The following is a 21593-nucleotide window of genomic DNA, read 5'->3' as shown; positions in this document are numbered from 1 at the left end:
TTCCTCCTTTTGAAGTTGGGGGAACTGCAAAGTTCACTAAGGCAGAAACTCAGCTAGCTCCACTGTCTAAATCTTTTGACCTGATGGCCCATTCCCAACTGGGCCACTATGGCATTTTGCCAAAATCCCAGTCATATTTAGGGCGGGGAGATGGTCACTGTTTTTCCTTGCCTTTGCCTGGAAATTGTGTGAAACAAAAAAAAATGTCAAGTAGGTGTAAGAAGAGGGTGCACCGGCAAATGCACTGTAGGCAGAGAAAGGCTGCGAAGCAGGCGCTAATCTCTCAATATGGCAGGCCAACCGCTGATCTGGCTAGCTTGTGGGCCGCCTGGGACACAATCAATGAAGCCAGCAACATTTAAGCAGAGGTGCTCTGTGGGCAGTATCTAACCAGGCTTCCACAGTTTAAGGTATGCTGCACAGGAGCACCACAACGTGCACTCGGAGGACTTTCCTCAACTAATCAAGATACTGCTCCAATCTGGGGATGCAAAGTATTATACATACACATACCTATACTATACAGCACAGCAGGTCAGAGACCTACCACACACAGGTAAGCTAGTCCTCTCTTCTCACATAGTTAAATGACCCTTTTCATGTAAAGCATGTGGCTTTTCATTGATGGAGAATGACCTTTCAATCGTAAATGCCTCGTGCTCCCTGCAGAAACCACAGGCAGACATTGCTCCTCTACGCACTAGTTAAAGTGCATTTTTCATTAATGTTAGGTCTGTCTCCAAACATCAGTTAGATATTCTGGACTTTACCACCTCACTCCACTGAAATGTGCTATTCTTAACACAACCTGGCTTAAGGACTCCTCGGCCCCTGATATTGGCACAGTCATCTTGAGACAACACGGCCCACAGAAGAATTGTGATTGTGACCATTTCCTTAGATCGTGTCTCTCTTGCTCTACCCCTATAACTAACACCTTTTGAAGTGGAAAATGCTTATAATTTCACATTTCACGGCTGCCTTCCACCACCTTCACAGGTGCCTTAATTTACTGCCCCACAGGTCCCTAGGCGTGTTTAGGCCATGAGTTGACTGAGCTCCTCCTCCCTTGTATGATGGCAGCAGCAACAACTACATCCACTACATCCTACTCAGAGACCTCAACTTCCACATCAATGACCCCCAATGACCTCAACATCACCACTCTCCTCGAGAACATGAGCAACATTGGCCTCACCCAACTAGTCACTGCACCCACCTCCAGTGACAGAGTCAGCTTTAGCCACGTCACAGAACTCTGAATGAATGAATGAATGAATGAATGACAGAAACGTATAAAGCGCATGGCTACTCGAAGGGTGTCCCGGCTCTTCAGGTAAGACCGAGGTCGGCACACAACCGCCCTAGACAGCGTAAGCCTGCCTAAACAAAGAAGTCTTCAATTTTTTCCTGAACCTAGCAGGAGAGCAGATCAGCTTTAGGTACATAGGTAGTTGGTTCCAAGCCTTAGCTGCCAGAACCAAAAAAGAGGAACCTCCACAACGCTGTTTTTTAAAACATGGGATTCTGAGTATACTCGCGGTGCTAGAGAACAGAGACCGGGCAGGATAGTATACCAGCAGCCTTTCTATTCAAGTACTTAGGTCCCTGCTTATGTTAGTTCTGGTGAGCCAGAGTCGAAGCCTTAAGCAGAAGGCGCTGCCGCACAGGAAGTCAGTACAATTTACTTTGCAGCGAAGACACCCTAGCATACTTTGGAATTTTAACTAGTAGGCGGACTGCCGTATTTTGAACAACCTCTAGTCGGTTAATCGAATAATCTGGCAAACCCAGATAGAGGACATTGGAATAGCCCAGTCTAGATAAGATTAGTGCCCGTACAGCCGTCACCTGGGCTCGCCTGGTCCGACCACAGCATCGTCAACTTCACCATCACTGGCGCACAACACATCACCACCATGAACTTATACCCAACTACCAAAGCTGGGGCAAAGTAACAGAAACACAGTGGACGCAGGTTCTCAGCACCTCCCAACCCAATGCCTCTTCCGACCTTCACCAGGCTGCCTTAAATTTCTCCGCCTGTATCACGAAATGCTCCAATAAAGTTGTCCCGCTGAAGCCAGCCAGAACCAACAAAACCTTAAGACAAGCCAGCTGGTACAACTCTGAGCTCAGAGTCGCCAAGCGCAGCTGCTACAGACTGGAGAAACAATGGCGAGCCACCGGAAACCTATCAAACAGAGCCATCCACAAAGCAGCCCTCAGCAACTACCACTGGCAAATCACCTAAGTCAATAGAGTAGCCATCACCGCCCGTATTGAGTCAGCAGCCAACCGCACCAAAGAACCTTTCAGATTAGTCATGAATACTCTAACTCAACATCCACAGAGAACACCATCCAACCCTCCCAAGAACTCTCTGATTGATGATTGATTGATTGAACTTTCACCATCCTTTGTGATGTAACCTTTCACCTTGCATTGATCCAGGGTTCAGACTTTCTCACTCTGCTGGATTCTCTCAGAGTGCTTGGCCGCTCTCAACTCCTCCCCCACTCATGTAGCACCTGACACCCTGTATCTTATATTCATCAATCAAGAGACTGATTCCTCGAAAACAGGCTCTTTCCTCTCCTCCTTCTTTCCACTATCTCATGAGACTGTAACATCATATGTCTTCCATCAAATACAGCTCTCTGCTAGATCCACCCCCCCACCCATATTTTTACCTTGGCTACAGGCTCCTTGTTTCCAGTTTTAACGAATCTATGGTAATATCCTAATCTATGCATTATTTTTCTATTGTCAACAAATTTCCCCTCTAGTTAGAAGCATGTCATGGTCCTGACATTGTTAAAAAAAAACTTCTGCTGATCCCAGCGTCCTGAACAACTATCCGATCTTTTTACTTCCATTTTCCTCTAAAATGCTTAAGAAAATGGTCAGCCACCAGCTAGCTGTGTTCAAAGCACTATGGGGGTCATTTTGACCCTGGCGGTACGGGACCGCCAGGGCTAAAACGACGGAAGCACCGCCAACAGGCTGGCGGTGCTTCCAGGCGTATTACAACCGCGGCGGAAGCGCCGCGGTCGCACCGTCGGGGCCGGCGGTATTCCGCCACTTTTGCCCCTGCGGTGTTAATCCGCCTGGGCAGCGCTGCTTGCAGCGCTGCCCAGGGGATTACGAGTCCCCGACCGCCAGCCTTTTTCTGGCGGTTTGCACCGCCAGAAAAAGGCTGGCGGAACGGGGAGTCGTGGGGCCCCTGGTGGCCCCTGCACTGCCCTTGCCACTGGCATGGGCAGTGCAGGGGCCCCCTGACAGGGCCCCATGCAGCTTTTCACTGTCTGCTATGCAGACAGTGAAAAGCGCGACGGGTGCAACTGCACCCGTCGCACGGCCGCAACACCGCCGGCTCCATTTGGAGCCGTCTCCTATGTTGCGGCCGTGATCCCCGCTGGGCCGGTGGGCGGAAACCAGGTTTCCGTCCGCCGGCCCAGCGGGGATCTCCAAATGGCCGCGGCGGGGGTGCGGCCGCATGGCGGTCAGATCTTGGAGGGCGGCTGATGCCGCCCGCCAAGGTCATAATGACCCCCTATGTCTAGTGCAGAAAGCCTTTCACAAGTCAGGACCTAACTATCTCAGATGTAAAGCTGTCCCATATTTTCCTTCTCAGGTTCTGCGATCGGCTAATGCCAACCTCATGTGCTTACCTTTGATTAAGAGAACCAGGATGGCAGACCGATCTTTCAAATTTTTATCTGCTGAATAGTTAAATTCTCTACCCGCCATTATCAGCCGGATCAACTCTTTAACTCTCTTTAGGAAGAAACTCAAAACTCGGCTCTTTCCGTTACCAAATTTTTGATTCTGGTATTCAAAGTCACTAACGAGCTAGGATACCCTTTTAATATTATATCCGAAGCCAATGCCTACAATCATCACCAATTATGATAATTACGTCTACTTTAGTCTCCAAGACATCTGATAAGAAGGCTGCAAATGGTTCAGATTTTGGTAGCATTATCAGAAGCAGGAAAAAGGATCATATCACCTCAATTCTGCATTCTTTACATCCGCTGCCTTCTCAAGAATGCACTTTGCTTACAGTTTTGGGGACTTTTTTGGCAGCTTTACATAGTGCAAACTTGGCCTCAAGGCATTAGAGAACTTTACAAAAAAAACAGATTACATTAGGTAATTTTCCCAGAATCACAGGATAATGAGCCGAGGCAGGGATACAAACTTAGGTCATCAGTGCCAAGGTCAGCTGGTGTAGTCATTAGATCACATTCCTCCCCAAGTCCCTTGTTATCATCCACCATGCAAGCCAACAACCTTCGACTGATCTTATGTTGGCCACATTTGTTCTGTATAGGCCACCATTTAATCAGTCAAGTACCAAGCAATGGTTGCTGCAGATCCTTAGGTCCAAGATTTTAACTTTTGGTCATAGGCCTTTTCCTATGGCTGGAGCATTGCCTTTCACTGAATGTACATTCATCTTCAGCTTTTTCATGGGGAACTACAGCCTCTGGCTTTTAATTCCTCAGAATAGAGGTTTTTTTTTTACATCCCACAAACTGTAGAAGACAGCTGTACTCGGAGAAGAACAGAAGAGGAACCTGTGTCTGCCTGAGCAATGGCTGGGCACTGGATCCTGGACTATGTTCAGGGCCACTGGAAATATGAGATTTTGGGGGTGATTATAACCTTGGCGGACGGCGGAGGCCGTCCGCCAAGGTACCGCCGTGAAATGACCGCCCGCGGCGGCCATTTAAACATTTCCACTGGGCCGGCCGGCGCTCTCCGAAAGAGTGCCCACCGGCCCAGCAGAAATGCCCCTGCAACGAGGACGCCGGCTCAGAATTGAGCAGGCGTAGTTGCAGGGGTGCGACGGGTGCAGTTGCACCTGTCGCGTATTTCAGTGTCTGCAAAGCAGACACTGAAATACTTTGCGGGGCCCTCTACCGCCAAATACTTTGCGGCACCCCCTACCACCATCCTGTTCATGGCGGGTTTCCCGCCATGAACAGGATGGCGGTAGGGGGTGTCTGGAGCCCCATGGCGGCGGAGCGCGCTCCGCCGCCATGGAGGATTCAATGGGGCAGCGGTAAACCGGCGGGAGACCGCCGGTTTACCCTTTCTCACCGCGGCTGAACCGCCGCGGTCAGAATGCCCTCGGGAGCACCGCCAGCCTGTTGGCGGTGCTCCCGTGGTCGGTGACCCTGGCGGTCACCGGCCGCCAGGGTCAGAATGACCCCCTTTGCGTCCACAGCTTTTTCTGCACAACTATAGTTGGGCAGCATTTGCCACAAAGTCTATCATCTGATGCATAATCTGCAGATTTTAACAAAAAAAAAATTCTAGCTCAAACAGATCAGAAATTAATAAAATCACAGCAACCTGTGTTACCGCACAGTGGAATGCCCTGTGCAGAGGTTGACTGGGCAACTTTCAGTTGCCTATTGCTCTGTTTGGATGGTAAACTGGTGTTAATGAGGTGAAAGATTTGCCCCAACAGTGTTAAGAATAACAAAATTATGCAGGAAAAGTTCACAAAATGTGCCACATTAGAGCTGTTTCAGGCCTTATTTTAAGGGCCATGATGCATGTGAACAGCAGCAATCAACCCCTAGCATGGGTTAACAACACAAAAACAGAGAGAAGAACCCATAGTACATTCTAACATTCGGCATTGCACCATCTTCCGACTTGGGAAAGCATTCCTTTCAACCACGAGTCACAGTTTGCAATAAATTAATAAATATGTTATTATTTCAGTTTTGAACCTTGCCAAGAGATGCTGTACAGGAATCCCATCTGGACACAGAGCTTTCATTTCTCCAGCACCAGGAGCTGCTCTAAGCATTGATGCAAACTTTCTGATTGACTTCCATCATGCCACAATTGGAAAAATAGCACACTTAGGGCCAGATGTAGCAAATTCCCAAATTGCGACTTGCAATTTGCGAGTCCCTGCGACTCGCAAATTGCAAGTCGCAATTTGGGATGCAGAATGGTGTCTCAGACACCTTCTGCGAGTCGCTATGGGGTCGCAAAGACCCACCTCATTAATATTAATGAGGCGGGTCGCAATTTGCGACCCCATAGCGATTCAGGGCACTCACGGGGATGGTGGCCTGCTGGGAACAGCAGATCACCATGTCCGTGACTGCTTTTAAATAAAGCAGTTTTTTTTTTTCAAAGTGCAACCCGTTTTCCTTAAAGGAAAACGAGCTGCACTTTGAAAAAAAAACCGAAACCTTTTGTTTCGGTATTTTTCAGGGCAGGTAGTGGTCCATTGGACCACTGCCTGCTCTGAAAAAATATTTTTTGTGCCAGACACAAAGGGGAAGGGGTCCCATGGGGACCCCTTCCCGTTTGCGCCTGGGTTACCATCCACTTCAAGTGGATAATAACTGCGCTTTCATTTGCGACCGCAATCGCGGTCGCAAATGAAAATGCATACCATTGCGATTCGCAAATAGGAAGGGAACACCCCTTCCTATTTGCGACTCGGAAATGCATTTTGCGAGTCGGTTCCGACTCGCAAAATGCATTTCAACATAGCAAAGTGGCTTTAGCGACTCGCAAACGGCGATTTTCGCCGTTTGCGACTCGCTAAAGCTTTGCTACATCTGGCCCTTAATTCAAATAACAGTGCCTGTGAGAGCCAGCCCTTCCTGCTTGCACTGCAGATGAGAAGGAGCAGGGTGAGTTGTCACAGTGGGCAATGGGAACTGAAAACTTGGAAGCTGCCCTGTTAATCTGAACTGCCCAGCAAGCCAGTACTGCTATGGAGAGATCTGTGCTATTGAAATATTTTATTCCAAAAGCCCCATGTGCAGTTGCAGCACTTGGAGCCCCATTGCAGTTCACTTTGCACTTAAAATTAGTGCCTCGTTTCAGTATGCCAAGTAAGTACGTAAATATTGTATTTCTGTTAATTAAAACCATAAACTTCTAACAAAACCATAATGGCATAGAGCCCAAAATTGGCTTGTGCTAAAGGTTTGCAGCTGGAGTTCGTCTGTTTCAGCAGTCTGTGCAAAAAGGCGAACTTTAACTTTCTAGGTGAGGATGGGACTTTTAAAAGCAATCAAATACAAGTTTTTAAGCATAAAATAACAAAGATGGGTAGCAGGATGCTCGAATGCAATGTATCTGTATGACAAATTGCAGCCCCGAGTGTAGGAACATCAAAGTCTTGTGTTGCTCGCAGCAAACCTCAACAAGCAGTCGAATGGCTCAGAGAGTTGTCTCGCGTGTTTTAGGCAGGGAATTGTCATTGGGTCTTTGCCTTGTTCCTAAATGTAATGAACCTTGAAATCCCAACTCAGATTCTCCTCTCATGCAAAAAAGAATTGCTTGAAGGCACGTTCTAATGCCCTATTAGTTAAAGACATTACAAACCAATATCTACTTTTGCTCAATAGGGAGGTAAAGGTGCAAATTAAACAAATTAGCGATTCCTTTAGTTGTGGGCACAGTCTGCACATTCCTGAAGGTGGCCTATCATACCGATTTGACTAACAATCATATGGAGAGAATAACCCAAATCGTAGTTGTAATAGCCATATTTTATAATAGTCTTTCAGGGTCAGATTCACAAAGACCCTCCGCAGTCGTGGCAGAGACTCCACAGTCGTGGCGGAGTCTCTGCAGTCATGGTGGAGGCTCCGCAGTCGTGGCGGAGTCTCTGCAGTCATGGTGGAGGCTCCGCAGTTGTGGTGGAGTCTCTGCACTTGTGGCAGAGGCTCCACAGTCGTGGCGGAGTCTCTGCAGTAGTGGCCGATGCTACGCAGTCGTGGCGGAGTCTCTGCAGTTGTGGCAGATGCTACACAGTTGTGGCGGAGTCTCTGCACTCGTGGTGGAGGCTCCGCAGTCATGGGGGAATCTCTGCACTTGTGGCAGAGGCTCCGCAGTCGTGGCGGAGTCTCTGCAGTAGTGGCGGATGCTACGCAGTCATGGCGGAGTCTCTGCAGTTGTGGCAGATGCTACACAGTCATGGCGGAGTCTCTGCACTCATGTTGGAGGCTCCGCAGTCATGGTGGAGTCTCTGCACTTTTGACAAAGGCTCCGCAGTCGTGGCGGACTCTCTGCACTCGTGGTGGAGGCTCCCCAGTCCTGGCAGAGTCTTTGCAGTTGTGGCAGATGCTCCTCAGTCGTGGTGGAGTCCCTGCACTCATGTTGGAGGCTCTGCAGTTGTGGTGGAGTCTCTGCACTTGTGGCAGAGGCTCCACAGTCGTGGCAGAGTCTCTGCACTCATGGTGGAGGCTCCACAGACATGGTGGAATCTCTGCACTTGTGGCAGAGGGTCCGCAGTTGTGGCGGAGTCTCTGCAGTTGTGGCAGAGGCTCCGCAGTCGTGGTAGAGTCTCTGCACTCGTGGTGGAGGCTCCGCAGTCATGGGGGAATCTCTGCACCTGTGGCAGAGTCTCCACAGTTGTGGCAGAGGCTCCACAGTCATGGCGGAGTCTCTGCAGTTGTGGCAGAGGCTCTGCAGTCGTGGTAGAGTCTCTGCATTTGTGGCAGAATCTCCGCAATGGGAAACTGCAGTGTGGAGGCTCCACCACCAGTGTGAAGACTCTGCCACGACTGCGGAGCTTCCATCCTGACTGCAGTGCCACCACAATGACTGCAGAGGCTCTTTGTGAATTGGGCCCTGAGAGTTTCAGCTACGTGGCTTTGAGGCAGGAGGCGTTTGTATTTATTAATTGTTAACCAGGCATGGCTGCTTTTGCTGAACTTCTGTTTGTCATTGATGAAAGACTTTGCTTGTTTATTCAGCAGGTTTTTAAAACCGTTATATGATAAATCTTGTTCCCATAGAGGCTCATCCTCCAAGTGTCTAGGAGCTGCTGTTAATGATAGGCCCCCATGCTTTCAGTTTTTGAACAAGTTGTGTCTCCATCCAGATATACTGTAAGCATTCAGAGATGACTATTCTGCCTGTCTTAGTGAAAATATATATTTAAGAAAAGATGGTTTCTGGGACAGATGTTTATCAATTAAACCAAACTCTATCGTATATGGGCATGAGATAATGCATTGTGAGGAGTTTAAATAAGAGACAATGGGCCAGATGTGCGAAGCCTGTTTGCATTTCTTAACGGTCGAATCGTTATTTCCAATGCACAAAGCCCTTTAAGGAATTGCAAATTGTGATTTCTACCCTGTGGAAATGGCAATTTGCGATTCCCAGAATAGGAAATGCAAATAGGGATTTCCTATTTGCATTTCCTATTCTGATGTACCATGCATTTGCGAAATGCGATTTGGGCATTTTGGAGATGCAATTAACACCAACTTGAAGTCGGTGGTAACCAGGGGCAATTTTTTAAAAAGTACCCGAAGGCCCTTTTTTTAAATTGCAGTAGAGCACACAAATGCCGCTTAGGCATGTATGTGCTCTACAGGTGCACCCCTATTTTTGGGGTGCACAAAGGGGGGCCTTTTCCCATTGCCATCCCTGGTTTTGCATTTCCTAAATAGTGATTTCTTGATAAGAAATCGCTATTCAGGAAATGCAAAAGCGGCCCATTGACTAAAATGCAATGGGATTTCTTAATGCTGATTTCCTAATAATGATTCCTACTTTGTAGGAATCGCTATTAAGACATCGGTATCTTTGTGCATAGCATTTTGCTTTTCTTAAATTACGTAGTCGCTATTTAAGTAACTCAAAATTGCATTTTCTTATGCAAGATACTGAAACTCTTCTGACTTTGTAATTCTAATCTGTTTGCATGTTCTTAAAATGGACCAGTGACTACTGCCACACATGCTTACTCATTTATATGATGTGTGTGATGGGACTGTAGTTACCCTAACTTATGTATGGATCTGAACGTTCTTGATGTCTAAGTGTATATTTGTAATAATCAATAAAAATTGGTTAAAACAAAAAAAAAATACCCCAAATCTATCTAGATAGGTCTGTGTAGCAAGAGCTATTGCTGGAATAAGCTTTGCTTTCATAGCCATCAGTGGAATCAGAGACACGTTGTATGCCATATTAGGCCATATTATCTTACCCCCGGGCAATTACCAGGAGTTATTATTGGAATCCATAGGCCTATCATACTAAAGTCTAAGCTTGTCTTCCCCACATTGGCTATTCAGATTTGAAATCTATGCCTCTTGACTAGAGGCATCCATACATACTTTTCACAAAAACCTGAAGCCTGGATTTTCACTTCTTCCTTTGGTGTTTGGAATTTAATGTGTTTTTGTATCTTTGTATAGGTTTCTTATGTTTTTTAAACTGTTGCTTGCTATGAAGCCCTGTTGCCTTATTCTACATTATGGTAAATACAATTGATTTATGTTTTTAGACGGGCTGGGTAAATTCTGTAAAAAGAGAGGAGTGTGTAATTGTACACAAATGCAATGATATCCACTCTGAAAGCTGTGTAGATATTGTCTTTGATACATTGTTTCCTCTTGTTTTTCTTCTGCCTAGGTGTGTTTCTGATTTGTTGGCTGCCATTCTTCGTAATCCACATCCTCAACTCCCACTGCTCATCCTGCCACGTGTCTCCTGAGCTCTACAGTGCCACCACGTGGCTGGGGTATGTAAATAGTGCCCTCAACCCTGTGATATACACAACCTTCAACACAGAGTTCCGCAAGGCATTCCTCAAGATTCTGAGTTGCTAAGAGCCAAAGTGGAGGGGAATCCCAGCACCAATGGCTGAAGAAGGCCTCAGCGACCCGAGAGAGAGCGAAACGGCTTACATGTTGGGTTGGCAAGCGAAAAGAGACAAAGAGAGCCTGAACTCAAAGACAGAGAAGGTGGTCGTGGTGAGGAGCACACAAGGGATCGGAGACTGAGTTGGCCACAGTACAGAGAAACTTGACTATACAGCATTTCCTGACAAGCTAAATGGTGCCTTGGGATTGCAGAAGATGCGAATGGGAATGGGCGACTGCATCTCATCTACTGAGTTTATAACATCAATCAGAAGCAAGAGTGCATTATTATCATTGAGAGTGGGTGTGGATTACACCTCTCCTTAGAAACAAAAAGCTCTCAATTTTTTTATAAGTGCACCATCAGCATGGTAACCTACATTTTGTAAAAAGTGCAGAACATGGACACAAGTATCCTCAGAGCAGGATTCTGGTGCGCATTAGTGCCTATGTTGGTAGGGTGCATCTCCACAGGAATAGAGATAGAGGACGGCCACACCAATTACTGAGACGAATCGCACTAAACTTCTTGTATGGGGAACCATCAGACCCTCAACTCATGCAATATGGAGATGAGGAAGAATAGAGGGCTGTCAACGATATTGAAATGTATCATGTCTGGCAACTCTTTCAGGAAACATGTATATTTCCTTGTAAAAAAAGAGGTCTGGGACCTAAAAGTTCACTGTTACGGTTGCAGAGGAAAAAGCGCCTTCACAAAAGGTTGATGAAGGTTAAAAAAAAAGCCAAAGTGGAACATTTTGGGTAAAAGCAATTTCAGAAGTTGAGAAGTCATGAGATGAGCTTAGGGCAGGAGGATCCAGAGAGGCCAGGTGCATGGCAAATGTTCAAGCTATCGAGATAAAATATGTCTGAACACAATGTGGCTATCTGGAAAATCTGGTGAAATCTGCATTCACAGTAAGAGTCGCTGACTTAGACAAAGTGTGCAAGAGTAGGGGAGGAGACTGAGAGAGCGAGATCACCCACCTGTGGTAGCTCATGTCGTAGGAAAAGCCGAAGAGTGGCCAAGTCTAGGAGTCTTTATCCACCATCAGTGCTAATTTGTCTCACAAGCCTGTCACTAAAAGAGCAGAACTGTATTATGAATTAAAAACATTTATTGACATTAAACGGAATGCTGAGATACCTTATGTTGAGTAAGGACTTAATGAACTTGACCAGACTTTCCAAATGCGCATTCCAGAGGCAAGATCCATCAGTGGGGAATGTTCCGCTTCCCACCTCCAATGGACAGTGTTGACCAAACAAAATTGTTCTGTTGATTCTGATAGGATGAGCTGTAGACAGACACATGTTCCAGGCTCACAACAGATCATCATAGGTTAAGATGTGTACATTGTGAAGTCATCAGTGGGACAAGGGGAGCCCCCGAAGATCCTGGGTTCAAATGCTTGCATGCTTCACAAAGCTTTTCATCCTTTTGATATGAATGGAGCAGGCACCGAGTGAATGTGTGTTATGTTACCTCGTGCTATGTTATGATCAATTGCTATTAGTGCTGCTAATGTGCTATTTCTGGCTCACATGGAATCAGCCAGAGGGCTGACCCTCAGTCTGAACTCCTTGAACCCATCTTCATATATATTGGGACTGAAGCCTGGAGAATGTAATGCTCAAGAGGTAGTGTGCCGAGAAGAAGATGACATGGACCTATGCAGACACCAAAGGATGTAGGAGCAATCCTGCAAGTGGGCATGCCCTGGACCAGGAAGGGCGTGTGGGGGGTCCACTGGATCATGAAAAAAACAAAAGACTGAGCCTCTGCTTGATTAACAGACAGTGATTAGGAGACTTTGGCACATACATTAGGCAGTCGCTACCCACTTTCAACTATGGGTGCCATTAGTGGCTTGGGTCACAGCAGCATACCCTCTCAGATACTTCTAGCAAGTACTACACTTACAATAGCCCCAGTCAGAGGGAATGCAGAATACATGACGGTGCTAGACAGCAAGATGCAAACTCACATTAGCAAGCCTCACAGTCCACTATTAAACACAAATCTCACATTAGTCAGCTGCTTTGGCAGCTGAAGGAACTGGACTTATACCATCATTGACCCACAAAGACAGTGTCTGATCAAAAATGGCCAATGAATCATAACCATGAATGAAATGCTCACCTCAGCCAGCAAGACTTCTCAGCCTTGCCAGGGGTCGACCATATGCAACCCTCTTGGGAAGAGCTGGCAGTCACTGATGGACAAACACTGTAATTGACCATAATTGCACAACATTTCTCAGTGCCTGGATACCCTCACAAGTGAGTAGCCATGCTTTACAAATCAACATAACATAACATAACATTTGTGGCTCTTCCATATGGTGAGGACACACCCTGGTAATCATTAGCTTATCTGCCACTAAAGATTCAAGCTTGCATCGTGTAGCATTAAAGTCTCATATCAAAGGTGAGTGCATTGTCATGTGATGTTTCCCATTGTCATTCAAAGCAGTGTAACGATTTGGTTGGGTATCATTCTCCACACTCACTCTTAGGCTAGATGGACTAAGCTTCACCTCAGCCCAGCCCATGTGCTGCCCACGCTGCAACTCACCATGCACGGCAGAAGCTCTCAGCCTTACTCCAGCCTACTGCAAAGTAGAAGATGTCCATGCTGTGCAGAAGCGACCCCTTATCTCAGGGCAGAGAGCAGGGGTGTAGCTTCAGTGGGGGTGTCTGGGGTGTTACACACCCCTAATAAATGTATTTTCTGGAAAATAGTTTGGTGCAGGTGCTTTCAGTCGGGTATGATGAGGTGTCTGTCGGATTTCACAAGGAATTTTGAAAGATACTGGTTATTTTACAAAGTATTGTGTTTTCTCTCACTTAGTAAGCCTACCAATTCACGTCCGTCTCCCTTTACCTCCCCCTTTAGTCCCTCTCATGCACCCTGCTTGTTATATAATGTAATTTAACATTATATGCCAACCAGATTGTTAGGAAATCTGAAGCTCCCACCTTCCTCCCAGCAATCTTACTGACCAAGGTAAGTCTGTGTCAGAGAGACTTAACTTTACCCCATCCAGAGAGCAGATAGGAGGTGTCCATATGAAGGCATTTCTATGGCCTCACCATGAGTCCAGCAGCACATTTTCACCCTATTTTCATGTGGGAGGCGCTTATGTGCAACAGCACCAAATGCAAGAAAGTACAACTGTGTTGTCAATTGAGGCCATAAAAACGTTCACTCCTCGTCCCCCTACCGTGTCACTAGAAGCACAAGTTAGGTTACCCCAGGTAGTGCTGTCTCCCCACTACAACCACACTGATGCTTTTTATCTCTTCTTGCCCTCCTTGCCTTCTGCTCCTCCCTCTTCTCATCTTTCCTGCCCCTGATTAACTTAATTTGTTCTTCCTGCTGCACTCCCACTGACAGTATTAGGTCCAGGGGGGCATCTACCCCCCCCCCATAGCCATTTGACTGCTCTCTCCTGCCTCCCACTTTTTTGGCCCCAAGATTTCTGCCCCTCCTGCCCCCACCTGTATGCCTCCTGAAGGCCTTAATGGGTGTGAAGAACAGGCTACAAGGTGCATCCAGCAACTGCAGCACTAACTGCTATAAAAATGTTTGGTCTACAGAGGCTTGAAAGAAGACCACTCCTCAGCGCCAAGGAGGTCACTGAAACACCACATTAAGTAACACATTGTTCCTCTGTTCACATGGCCATGCCCCCTTTCTTCCAGGTTCAGAACGCACCCTCACCCTTACGTTCTCTTCTGAGGGTACACAAGTGTAGTTGTGTTTCCTGCTATGGCATGGGGAGGTCCAAGGGCCAGGACCCCCACATCTCACAGAACCCACAGCAAGATCATGTGCATCCTCGTCACCCAGCATCATCACCTTTCTCAACCATGCATGCATCATAATGCACCGTAACAACCCCATCACCATCCTGCTCGTCACTACCAACAAGAAACAAGCGAAACACACCAGCAGACTCATCAGTGCCCACTCTAGTAAGCATCTGACATAGCTAGCCTAATTACATCCAATATTCGTAATGTCATGTTTCTTACAGAAACCTAAATCACCTGGATTACGGCTAGCATTATTGACTTCTTGATCCTGCTGAACTACAGCAACCATTGTCCTCACAAATCAACTAACCACATGGCTTACATTTCCATCTGAACACAACCTAAATTTTCATGCTTCATTTCATCTACCAGTCACATGGCCCCACAGTAGCATTTAACTCTAAGACATACAACCTCATGTCCCCTCCACCAACTCTTCAAGCAACATCTGTCCAGGTCGCTTCAATGTCCCGGGAATACAGAAATTAAAACAATGAGTGTAGCCTTTCAAAACTTGATGATGATGGCTGATTTCAAACTAATCATAAGACAAAGAGAACATGCTACACCTCATCTGTAAAGACATTGCCAACATTATCTGCTACCCTTCCAAACCATTATCCGACCTTACCTCTGTCACCGACCATGCTTCCAACATCATTCATCTACCAAACACAACCGCCATACGCAGGGGACTATTCAAGCTGCTAGACATTAACAGGTCTTTCAGGAGCTTTGTCCTTGACGCCCATTAAAAATATCTGACATCTCTAGCATCCAGAATCCTCTGAGCCCAACACACCCATTTCATCGTCCTTTGACAGGGCATTCTCATTCATGCTTTCACAATGGGACATTTCCTGCAACTTTTCAGGAGACTCCCCAGGACACTATATTACCTACCAAACTGTCATCCAATCACTCACCTGCTGCAGAGCAAACCCACCTCCCTCTTGCTGGACTACAAATCAGAATTCACAGCCCCTTGCAAGGTAGAAATAGCCACCAATCTAGTAATGAGTGATGCACTTCAGACGGCAGACTACAGTGACTCTTTGTCTAAGAGCCTTTCTTGATCTCTTTGCAGCCTTCAACATAGTGTGCAACTAAGCAATGTTAAACAACCTAACTCACTGTACATACTTCAACGGAAAAGTCCTGAAGTGGTATTTATCATAATATAGAGCCCAGCTGGTTCCAATGTGAACTTACAGATCCAAGCCAGTTCCCAGTGACCTACAGCTTTTCCTGAGACGCCATCCCCTCACCTGTGATTTTGAACCTTTACACCCTTCAAAAGTGACACCCAGATTTCCTTGAAGGCAATATCTGGTCAAGATATCAGCCAACTAAAGTCCTGCCTTGTGACCATCTAAGTATAGATGAACATAAGTTGCTTCAAATCATGAGTTGTCAACAGTGCCCACTCATTCCACCTTCTTGACCTACTGTATTGCCTATAAATCACTAACCAATGGCAGTGTACCCTACTTTGCATCCAACATCAAAACAAAAAGAATTATGAAAAACTTGCGGCAGCAAGATTGCCCGACTAGAGAGTCAGACCTGGTTCCTGCTCTCTCTTCCATTTCATGACGGAAAAAAGACCCTGCTCTTGAAACAACACCATGCTGGCAGATGTCCATTTGGATATCCTAACATGGCAGAGTGTTTTCTGTTGTGAAGAACATTCATCTGCCCTCGCAACCCACAACCTGAACCCCCTCCCTTGTGCCCCCGTTCCCACTTACTCTGCCTTCCTTTTCAACATAGGATATAATGATCCATCACCTACGTAACACATCCCACCTTGTGTTACCCTTCTCTACTCTCTTTTTGCGCTGCCCATACTCTGGCTACACTTTGTGGCCAGCAGCACTAGGTCTCACTCTGGCCCCTACCCAGTATTGAGATGCCAAGCTGCTGCCCATGCCACCCACTCATCTCAGGTCTAGAAGCACTTAGGGGGTCAATAACATTACAGCAGGAAGTCTGCCAGGTCAGCGGAGAACATGCCCCTGCCTTCTCGGCGACAGATCACCCACTATACTTGGAGAGTCTCCCCACAGCAGATTAAATGAAGACAGTGAGGCTTTGTGAGTGTGTCATGTTTGATGTACCCGCTCTCTGCAGATTTTTTGTTGTTCAAGACAAAATTCCAAAGCAGGACCTTGTTCTGGAAAATAAAAAATCAGGCATCCTAATACACAGAGTTAGCTTCCTATTTATGAGGAGACAAATTCCCTGAATGATTTCCCTACCCAGGACCACCATGACTTCACATGGCGGTCCAATGCATGGAAACCTAGAGACATTTGCCCTGTCCTAAGCAGGACGGGACCACAGTCGCTATCACCAGATGACCCCGTGGTTTCTGAAAGCAGGGGCTCCATTGTCCGAAACTCACTGCTTCCCTGAGTCTAAATACAGGGAAACCGTAAGTTCGGTGGGGGGGGGAAATAGTCAGTTTACATCAGTCCTGCTCTGCCAAATTTAAATGACCCCCACCCTTCCTCTAACTGTGACCAGTTCAAAGGTAGACTGCATTATTGCACATGGAGCAGGACTTATCTTCTTCAACTCAAACATTACACCTGATGCCAAAGAAGAACAATCTGGTTGGATTGGCCACACGCCTGACCTGGCTTTCTTGAGGAAATCTCACAATAGGGGTTCTTCTTGCTCTGTATTGATGGTCATGATCTGGCAGAGGCGTAGATATCAATAGTGCAGGAGGTGCAGTGGCACATGGGTTCAAGAGTGTTAGGTCCCAGTGTACCTGAACTATGGATGTCTTGCTACTCAAGCGTGGAGCACAGTGCCCATGTTCATTGCTTGAGCTAGGGCCCAGGACAGCTTTGCTACACCACAGAGTTCTGGAATGCAATCCAGGCAGAATAAAGATCCTCCGCAGTCACCTGGAATTGCAGAGAGGTTTAGAGAAGTTTTTTCCCAAACACAGAACCACTCCGGCATAGGTCAGGGAGAGGAAGATAAGTAACTGCTGGTGCGACACCATTTGTCCTTTCAACATCAGCTCATGCTTAAGCACAACTAGAAGTTCTCCCATTGGAGCACCTCTCTGAACCTCTTGTAGGACATGCGAGAGTGCCAGGAGCAACCACACTCTAACCCACATTCTTCCAACCATGCACAACAAATGGACAATTCCCCTGCCCACCCAGAGAGCGCATAGGAGCCTTGACAACAGGACACAAATGCCACAAAACAATATATAACATGTGTTGGTCCTTAGTTGAACTCCCCAGGCATGCATCTAGTACACATTGTCATCATCAGTGTAAGTGGTGGCTGTTACTGAAGCGGATGGCCATCGGCCATGGGATGCCCCTGGAGGCAGACGCCGTCAAAGCTTGTTTTTTAACTCGGTTCATTTGAGAGACCAGCACGAGGCAGACGAATGCATGGTGCCCAGAGCTCATTTGTTGAATGTCTGTAACCACACAAGGGATTCTGCTGCCTGCTGCAGGCAATAAAAGCAACCATTAGCTGTCAGGCTCTGTTTCTTGATTTCTATAAGACATACTCTGGCTGAACCACTGACAACGTGTTCTCTCTATGTGCCTGAAACACTGGAAGCGCGCGGAGTTCAACAGGGGGCAGTCCCTTGGGCTGGCCTTAAAGAAGCAGGGCCAATAACACAACATGTCCTGCTCTCTCGGTTCCCTATTACTCAACTTCCTGTTTCCATCAGTTTCCTGTTTTTCTGTCCCAGAGTAGCTCTAATTTGCTCAGTCCAGTACTTCTCATGCATGTCTGAAGTCTGGGTTATCGAGTACAAGAAAATTGTGACTCACTCATGTCATAGATAAAATACTGAAACGTAAGTGCATATAGGGAAGCGAAGATTTACTACTCAGAACTCTACATCTAGATACTATGAGGTCAGATATTTAGACATGTATCTATATTCAAGGTACACTTATGTGCAGTTAGGTATAGAAAATCTATACATACTTACCTTTCAATATTTTGTCTATGGTGTTAGTCTGTCACAATATTTCCTATTCCCTCTTCAGTTTCCACACCACTGTGCAATGGTTTGGCTTCTTGCCATGGTAAGTGTTTTGTAAAAGGAGCACTGTGTGTGTCAGGGACATCTCCTCCTAAAGAGCGAAGGAGAATTGCCCACCTCCTGCGAGCGCCACAGGCAAACACAAATAAATAAAATGGCATATTAATGCCATTTTATTTAGCCACCAGCTCCTGCTGTGTTCAGCGCAAGTGTGAGGGCAGGAAGAGGAGCTGAATTCTGTGTCTGCAGGAAGACTGCTGCCCCTTTCAGTGTGCATGTCGGGTTGGTTGTCTTGGTATCAGCAGCCCGACATGCGCACTGTAGACCCAACAATACTAGAGCTGTCAAACAGCCGGGGGATTGCTGGCACAAGCTCACAGCCTCAAAATGAGCACTGGGTTAGCCTGCTCCCACCAATCGTGGAGCTGCTCTCATGCGCAGCTCCACCACTAGTTGGATTTGTGTTCCACTGTGCAGGAAGTAAGTCCTTCCATTCCTGCTTGTAGACGCTGGGGGAGCAGCATAAATGGTGAGTTTGGCGCCATTGTGCCCCACCATATTTTACTCCTACTAGCCACCATTGGTGTGTGTGTTGCCCCAAGCAGTTCTAGAATGAAAATCCCATAATGAAGCATCATCTTGCGCTAAAACAATATTAAAGACAGGAGTAATGCCTCTTTACTGTACAGACTGCATTAACAGAGGACAGTAGTCAGGAAATTAAATGAAGTTTGCTTTGTAAGTGATGAACTTAAAAGACATGCACTGCAAAATACTACACAGTAGATGCTTTTGAAAAAAATCCAATATTTCCATTCCTTGGGTGCGAGCGTCGGCCAGTGGCTGACGCCCGCACTACCTCCCTGGTGCGGGTCACGACCAGTGACCGACACCAGGGAGGGGGTTAATAAATCCTCGGGTGCGTCGCACCCAAGGATTTTTTTTTTTTTTCTCCCCGGGAGACACGGAAGCTTTTCCGTGTCTCCCGCCACCCACCACCCGCCCCTTTGTGACGTCACTTTGTTGATTTCCCCATCGGAGCAGGAAGCGGCCTCGCGGCCGCTTCCTACTCCAATGGGGAAAACGGCCCCAAACGCCCTTCCCCATGTTCGGGAAGGCCTCATAAGAAAGGGGAGACTCTCCCCTTTCTTACGAGGCCTTCCTGAAAGTGTTTACACTAGACACCAGGGATTTCACTTGGGGGGTGTGGCCCCCTCGGAAAACGGGCCACCCCCCCACCGGGGGAATATTATTTTTTTAAAAGGTACGTGCCCCCTGGGGAGGCGCGATCTCTTTCGATCGCACCCCCCCCAGGGCTAAATTTTATAAAAAAAGAATTTTTTTATAAAAAAAAAGAAATGGACAGGGGGTCGCCTTTGACAGGGCGACCCCCTGTGGGGGCAACATTCTTTTTTAGTAGTTGTAGGGTTTCCCTGGGGGGCATTTTGGCCCCCAAGGAAACCATACAACTACTAAAAAAAAATAAAGATCTATATATATATATATATATAAAAATCTATCTATAGATATCTATGTAGACAGATATATCTATATAGAGATAGATCTATATATATATATATATGTATATATATATATATATATATATATATATATATATATATATATATATAGATCACTTTTGTCAATACATGTGTGGTTTCCCTGGGGGCTGCGATCGGCCCCCAGGAAAATCAGACCCACATATAAAAGTGATATATATATATATATGTATATATATATATATATATATATATATATATATATTTGCCACCAGTTGTCTTGCAGTTGCAGCTTGCGTCTTCAAAGCAATGCACATACTTCAACTGACGCATTTCACCTGTACCTTTTAGGCAGCAATAAAAAAGTCAAGTAAGTATTGTGATTATGTTTCTGCTACAAAAGGATCAGACTTTTGTCTAGTGGCAGTTTTAGTGCCATAAAGAAGCGCAGAAGGTTTATATGCCTGCTGCAAAGAGCAAATCTGTATTTTATGTCAATAGCTGAGTACATTAGTCAAGTCAGCCATTACCTGCGCTATAATACAAATGAAATGTATGTGCAGGGTGGGGGGCGGCTATGGAGAGATGAAGGGCACTTTTGCTGGGTGGTAATGAGGGAATCCGAGGAGGAGGGAGTGGGAGCACCAATATTGATTGTTGGACTGGGCGCAGGAGGTGCTAAAGACTGTGACGAATGGTATGTGACAAGGTGTTTTTTGAGTGTCTTGAAAGAACGTGCTGATTGAGGGAAGAAGCGCAGGTAAGGTGGCTTCTACTGTTGCATGTATCTCACACACACCATCGATTTTGTGACTGTCTACGTAGGCTAGTGTTTTAGAGCAACAGTTTAGCCAATAGCAGAGATGGCATCTTGATGGATGACTGCTGCCGTCACTCGGGTTATAGAGGACAACTCTGATATAGGATCAGAGACTGCGACAGCAGGTACTGAGACAGCATCTGTGGGATAGGACAATGGCGCAGACTCTGGGAGTGATTTTTCAGTCGGAGGAGTCCCATTCGATAACTCCTCTTCCAGTAAATTATGAGGGAGGTGAAGAGGACAGTCCTGCTGTCCCTTCGCAAGCACAGTCTGTGCAACAGGGTAATAGTGGGTTAGCCCAACCCAGAGAGCAAGTGAATGCGGCGGCAAGCAGAGAGAGAGAGTGCTCTCTTGGGAGCTCCCCAATTTAGTTCAGCCCCAAATTTCACCGCCCAAATCGTATTGTGGTGACATCAAAATTATCTATCACAAAACAAACTGGTTTTGTAAGGCAGGCACCTGTGTTTTTGGTCCTGGGTTCGGCGGCCATATAAAGAAACATACTAAACCCAAACATTTCTGGAAACTAGACATTCGGGGGAGTCCAGAGAGGTGTGACTTGTGTGGATTCCCCAAAGTTTTCTTACCCAGAATACCCTGCAAAGCTGAAATGTTGAATAAAAACTCTATTTTTCTCGCATTTCTGTCACACAAACTACAGAAATATGCTGGGATCCACAAAATTCCTATCACCCAGTGATTCCTCACCTGTCCTGATAAAAACACTACCCCACTTGAGTGCCTACACCTAG

The 21593-nt window shown here is 46.5% G+C and overlaps 1 protein-coding gene across 1 annotated transcript in view; it reads left to right on the top strand.

The window, feature by feature from the left end:
- DRD3 (dopamine receptor D3) overlaps nt 1-17999 on the top strand; it is an 807482-nt gene extending 789483 nt beyond the window's left edge. Inside the window, exon 8 of the mRNA XM_069202686.1 lies at nt 10429-17999. Within this exon, the coding sequence (XP_069058787.1) occupies nt 10429-10625 (197 nt within the window). The 3' untranslated portion in view covers nt 10626-17999. The remainder of the gene's footprint in view (nt 1-10428) is intronic.
- Nucleotides 18000-21593: the final 3594 nt, after the last annotated feature.

Source organism: Pleurodeles waltl, chromosome 8, assembly GCF_031143425.1.
Source record: "Pleurodeles waltl isolate 20211129_DDA chromosome 8, aPleWal1.hap1.20221129, whole genome shotgun sequence".
Lineage (NCBI taxonomy): Eukaryota > Metazoa > Chordata > Amphibia > Caudata > Salamandridae > Pleurodeles > Pleurodeles waltl.
This window is presented reverse-complemented; position numbering and strand designations above follow the sequence as displayed.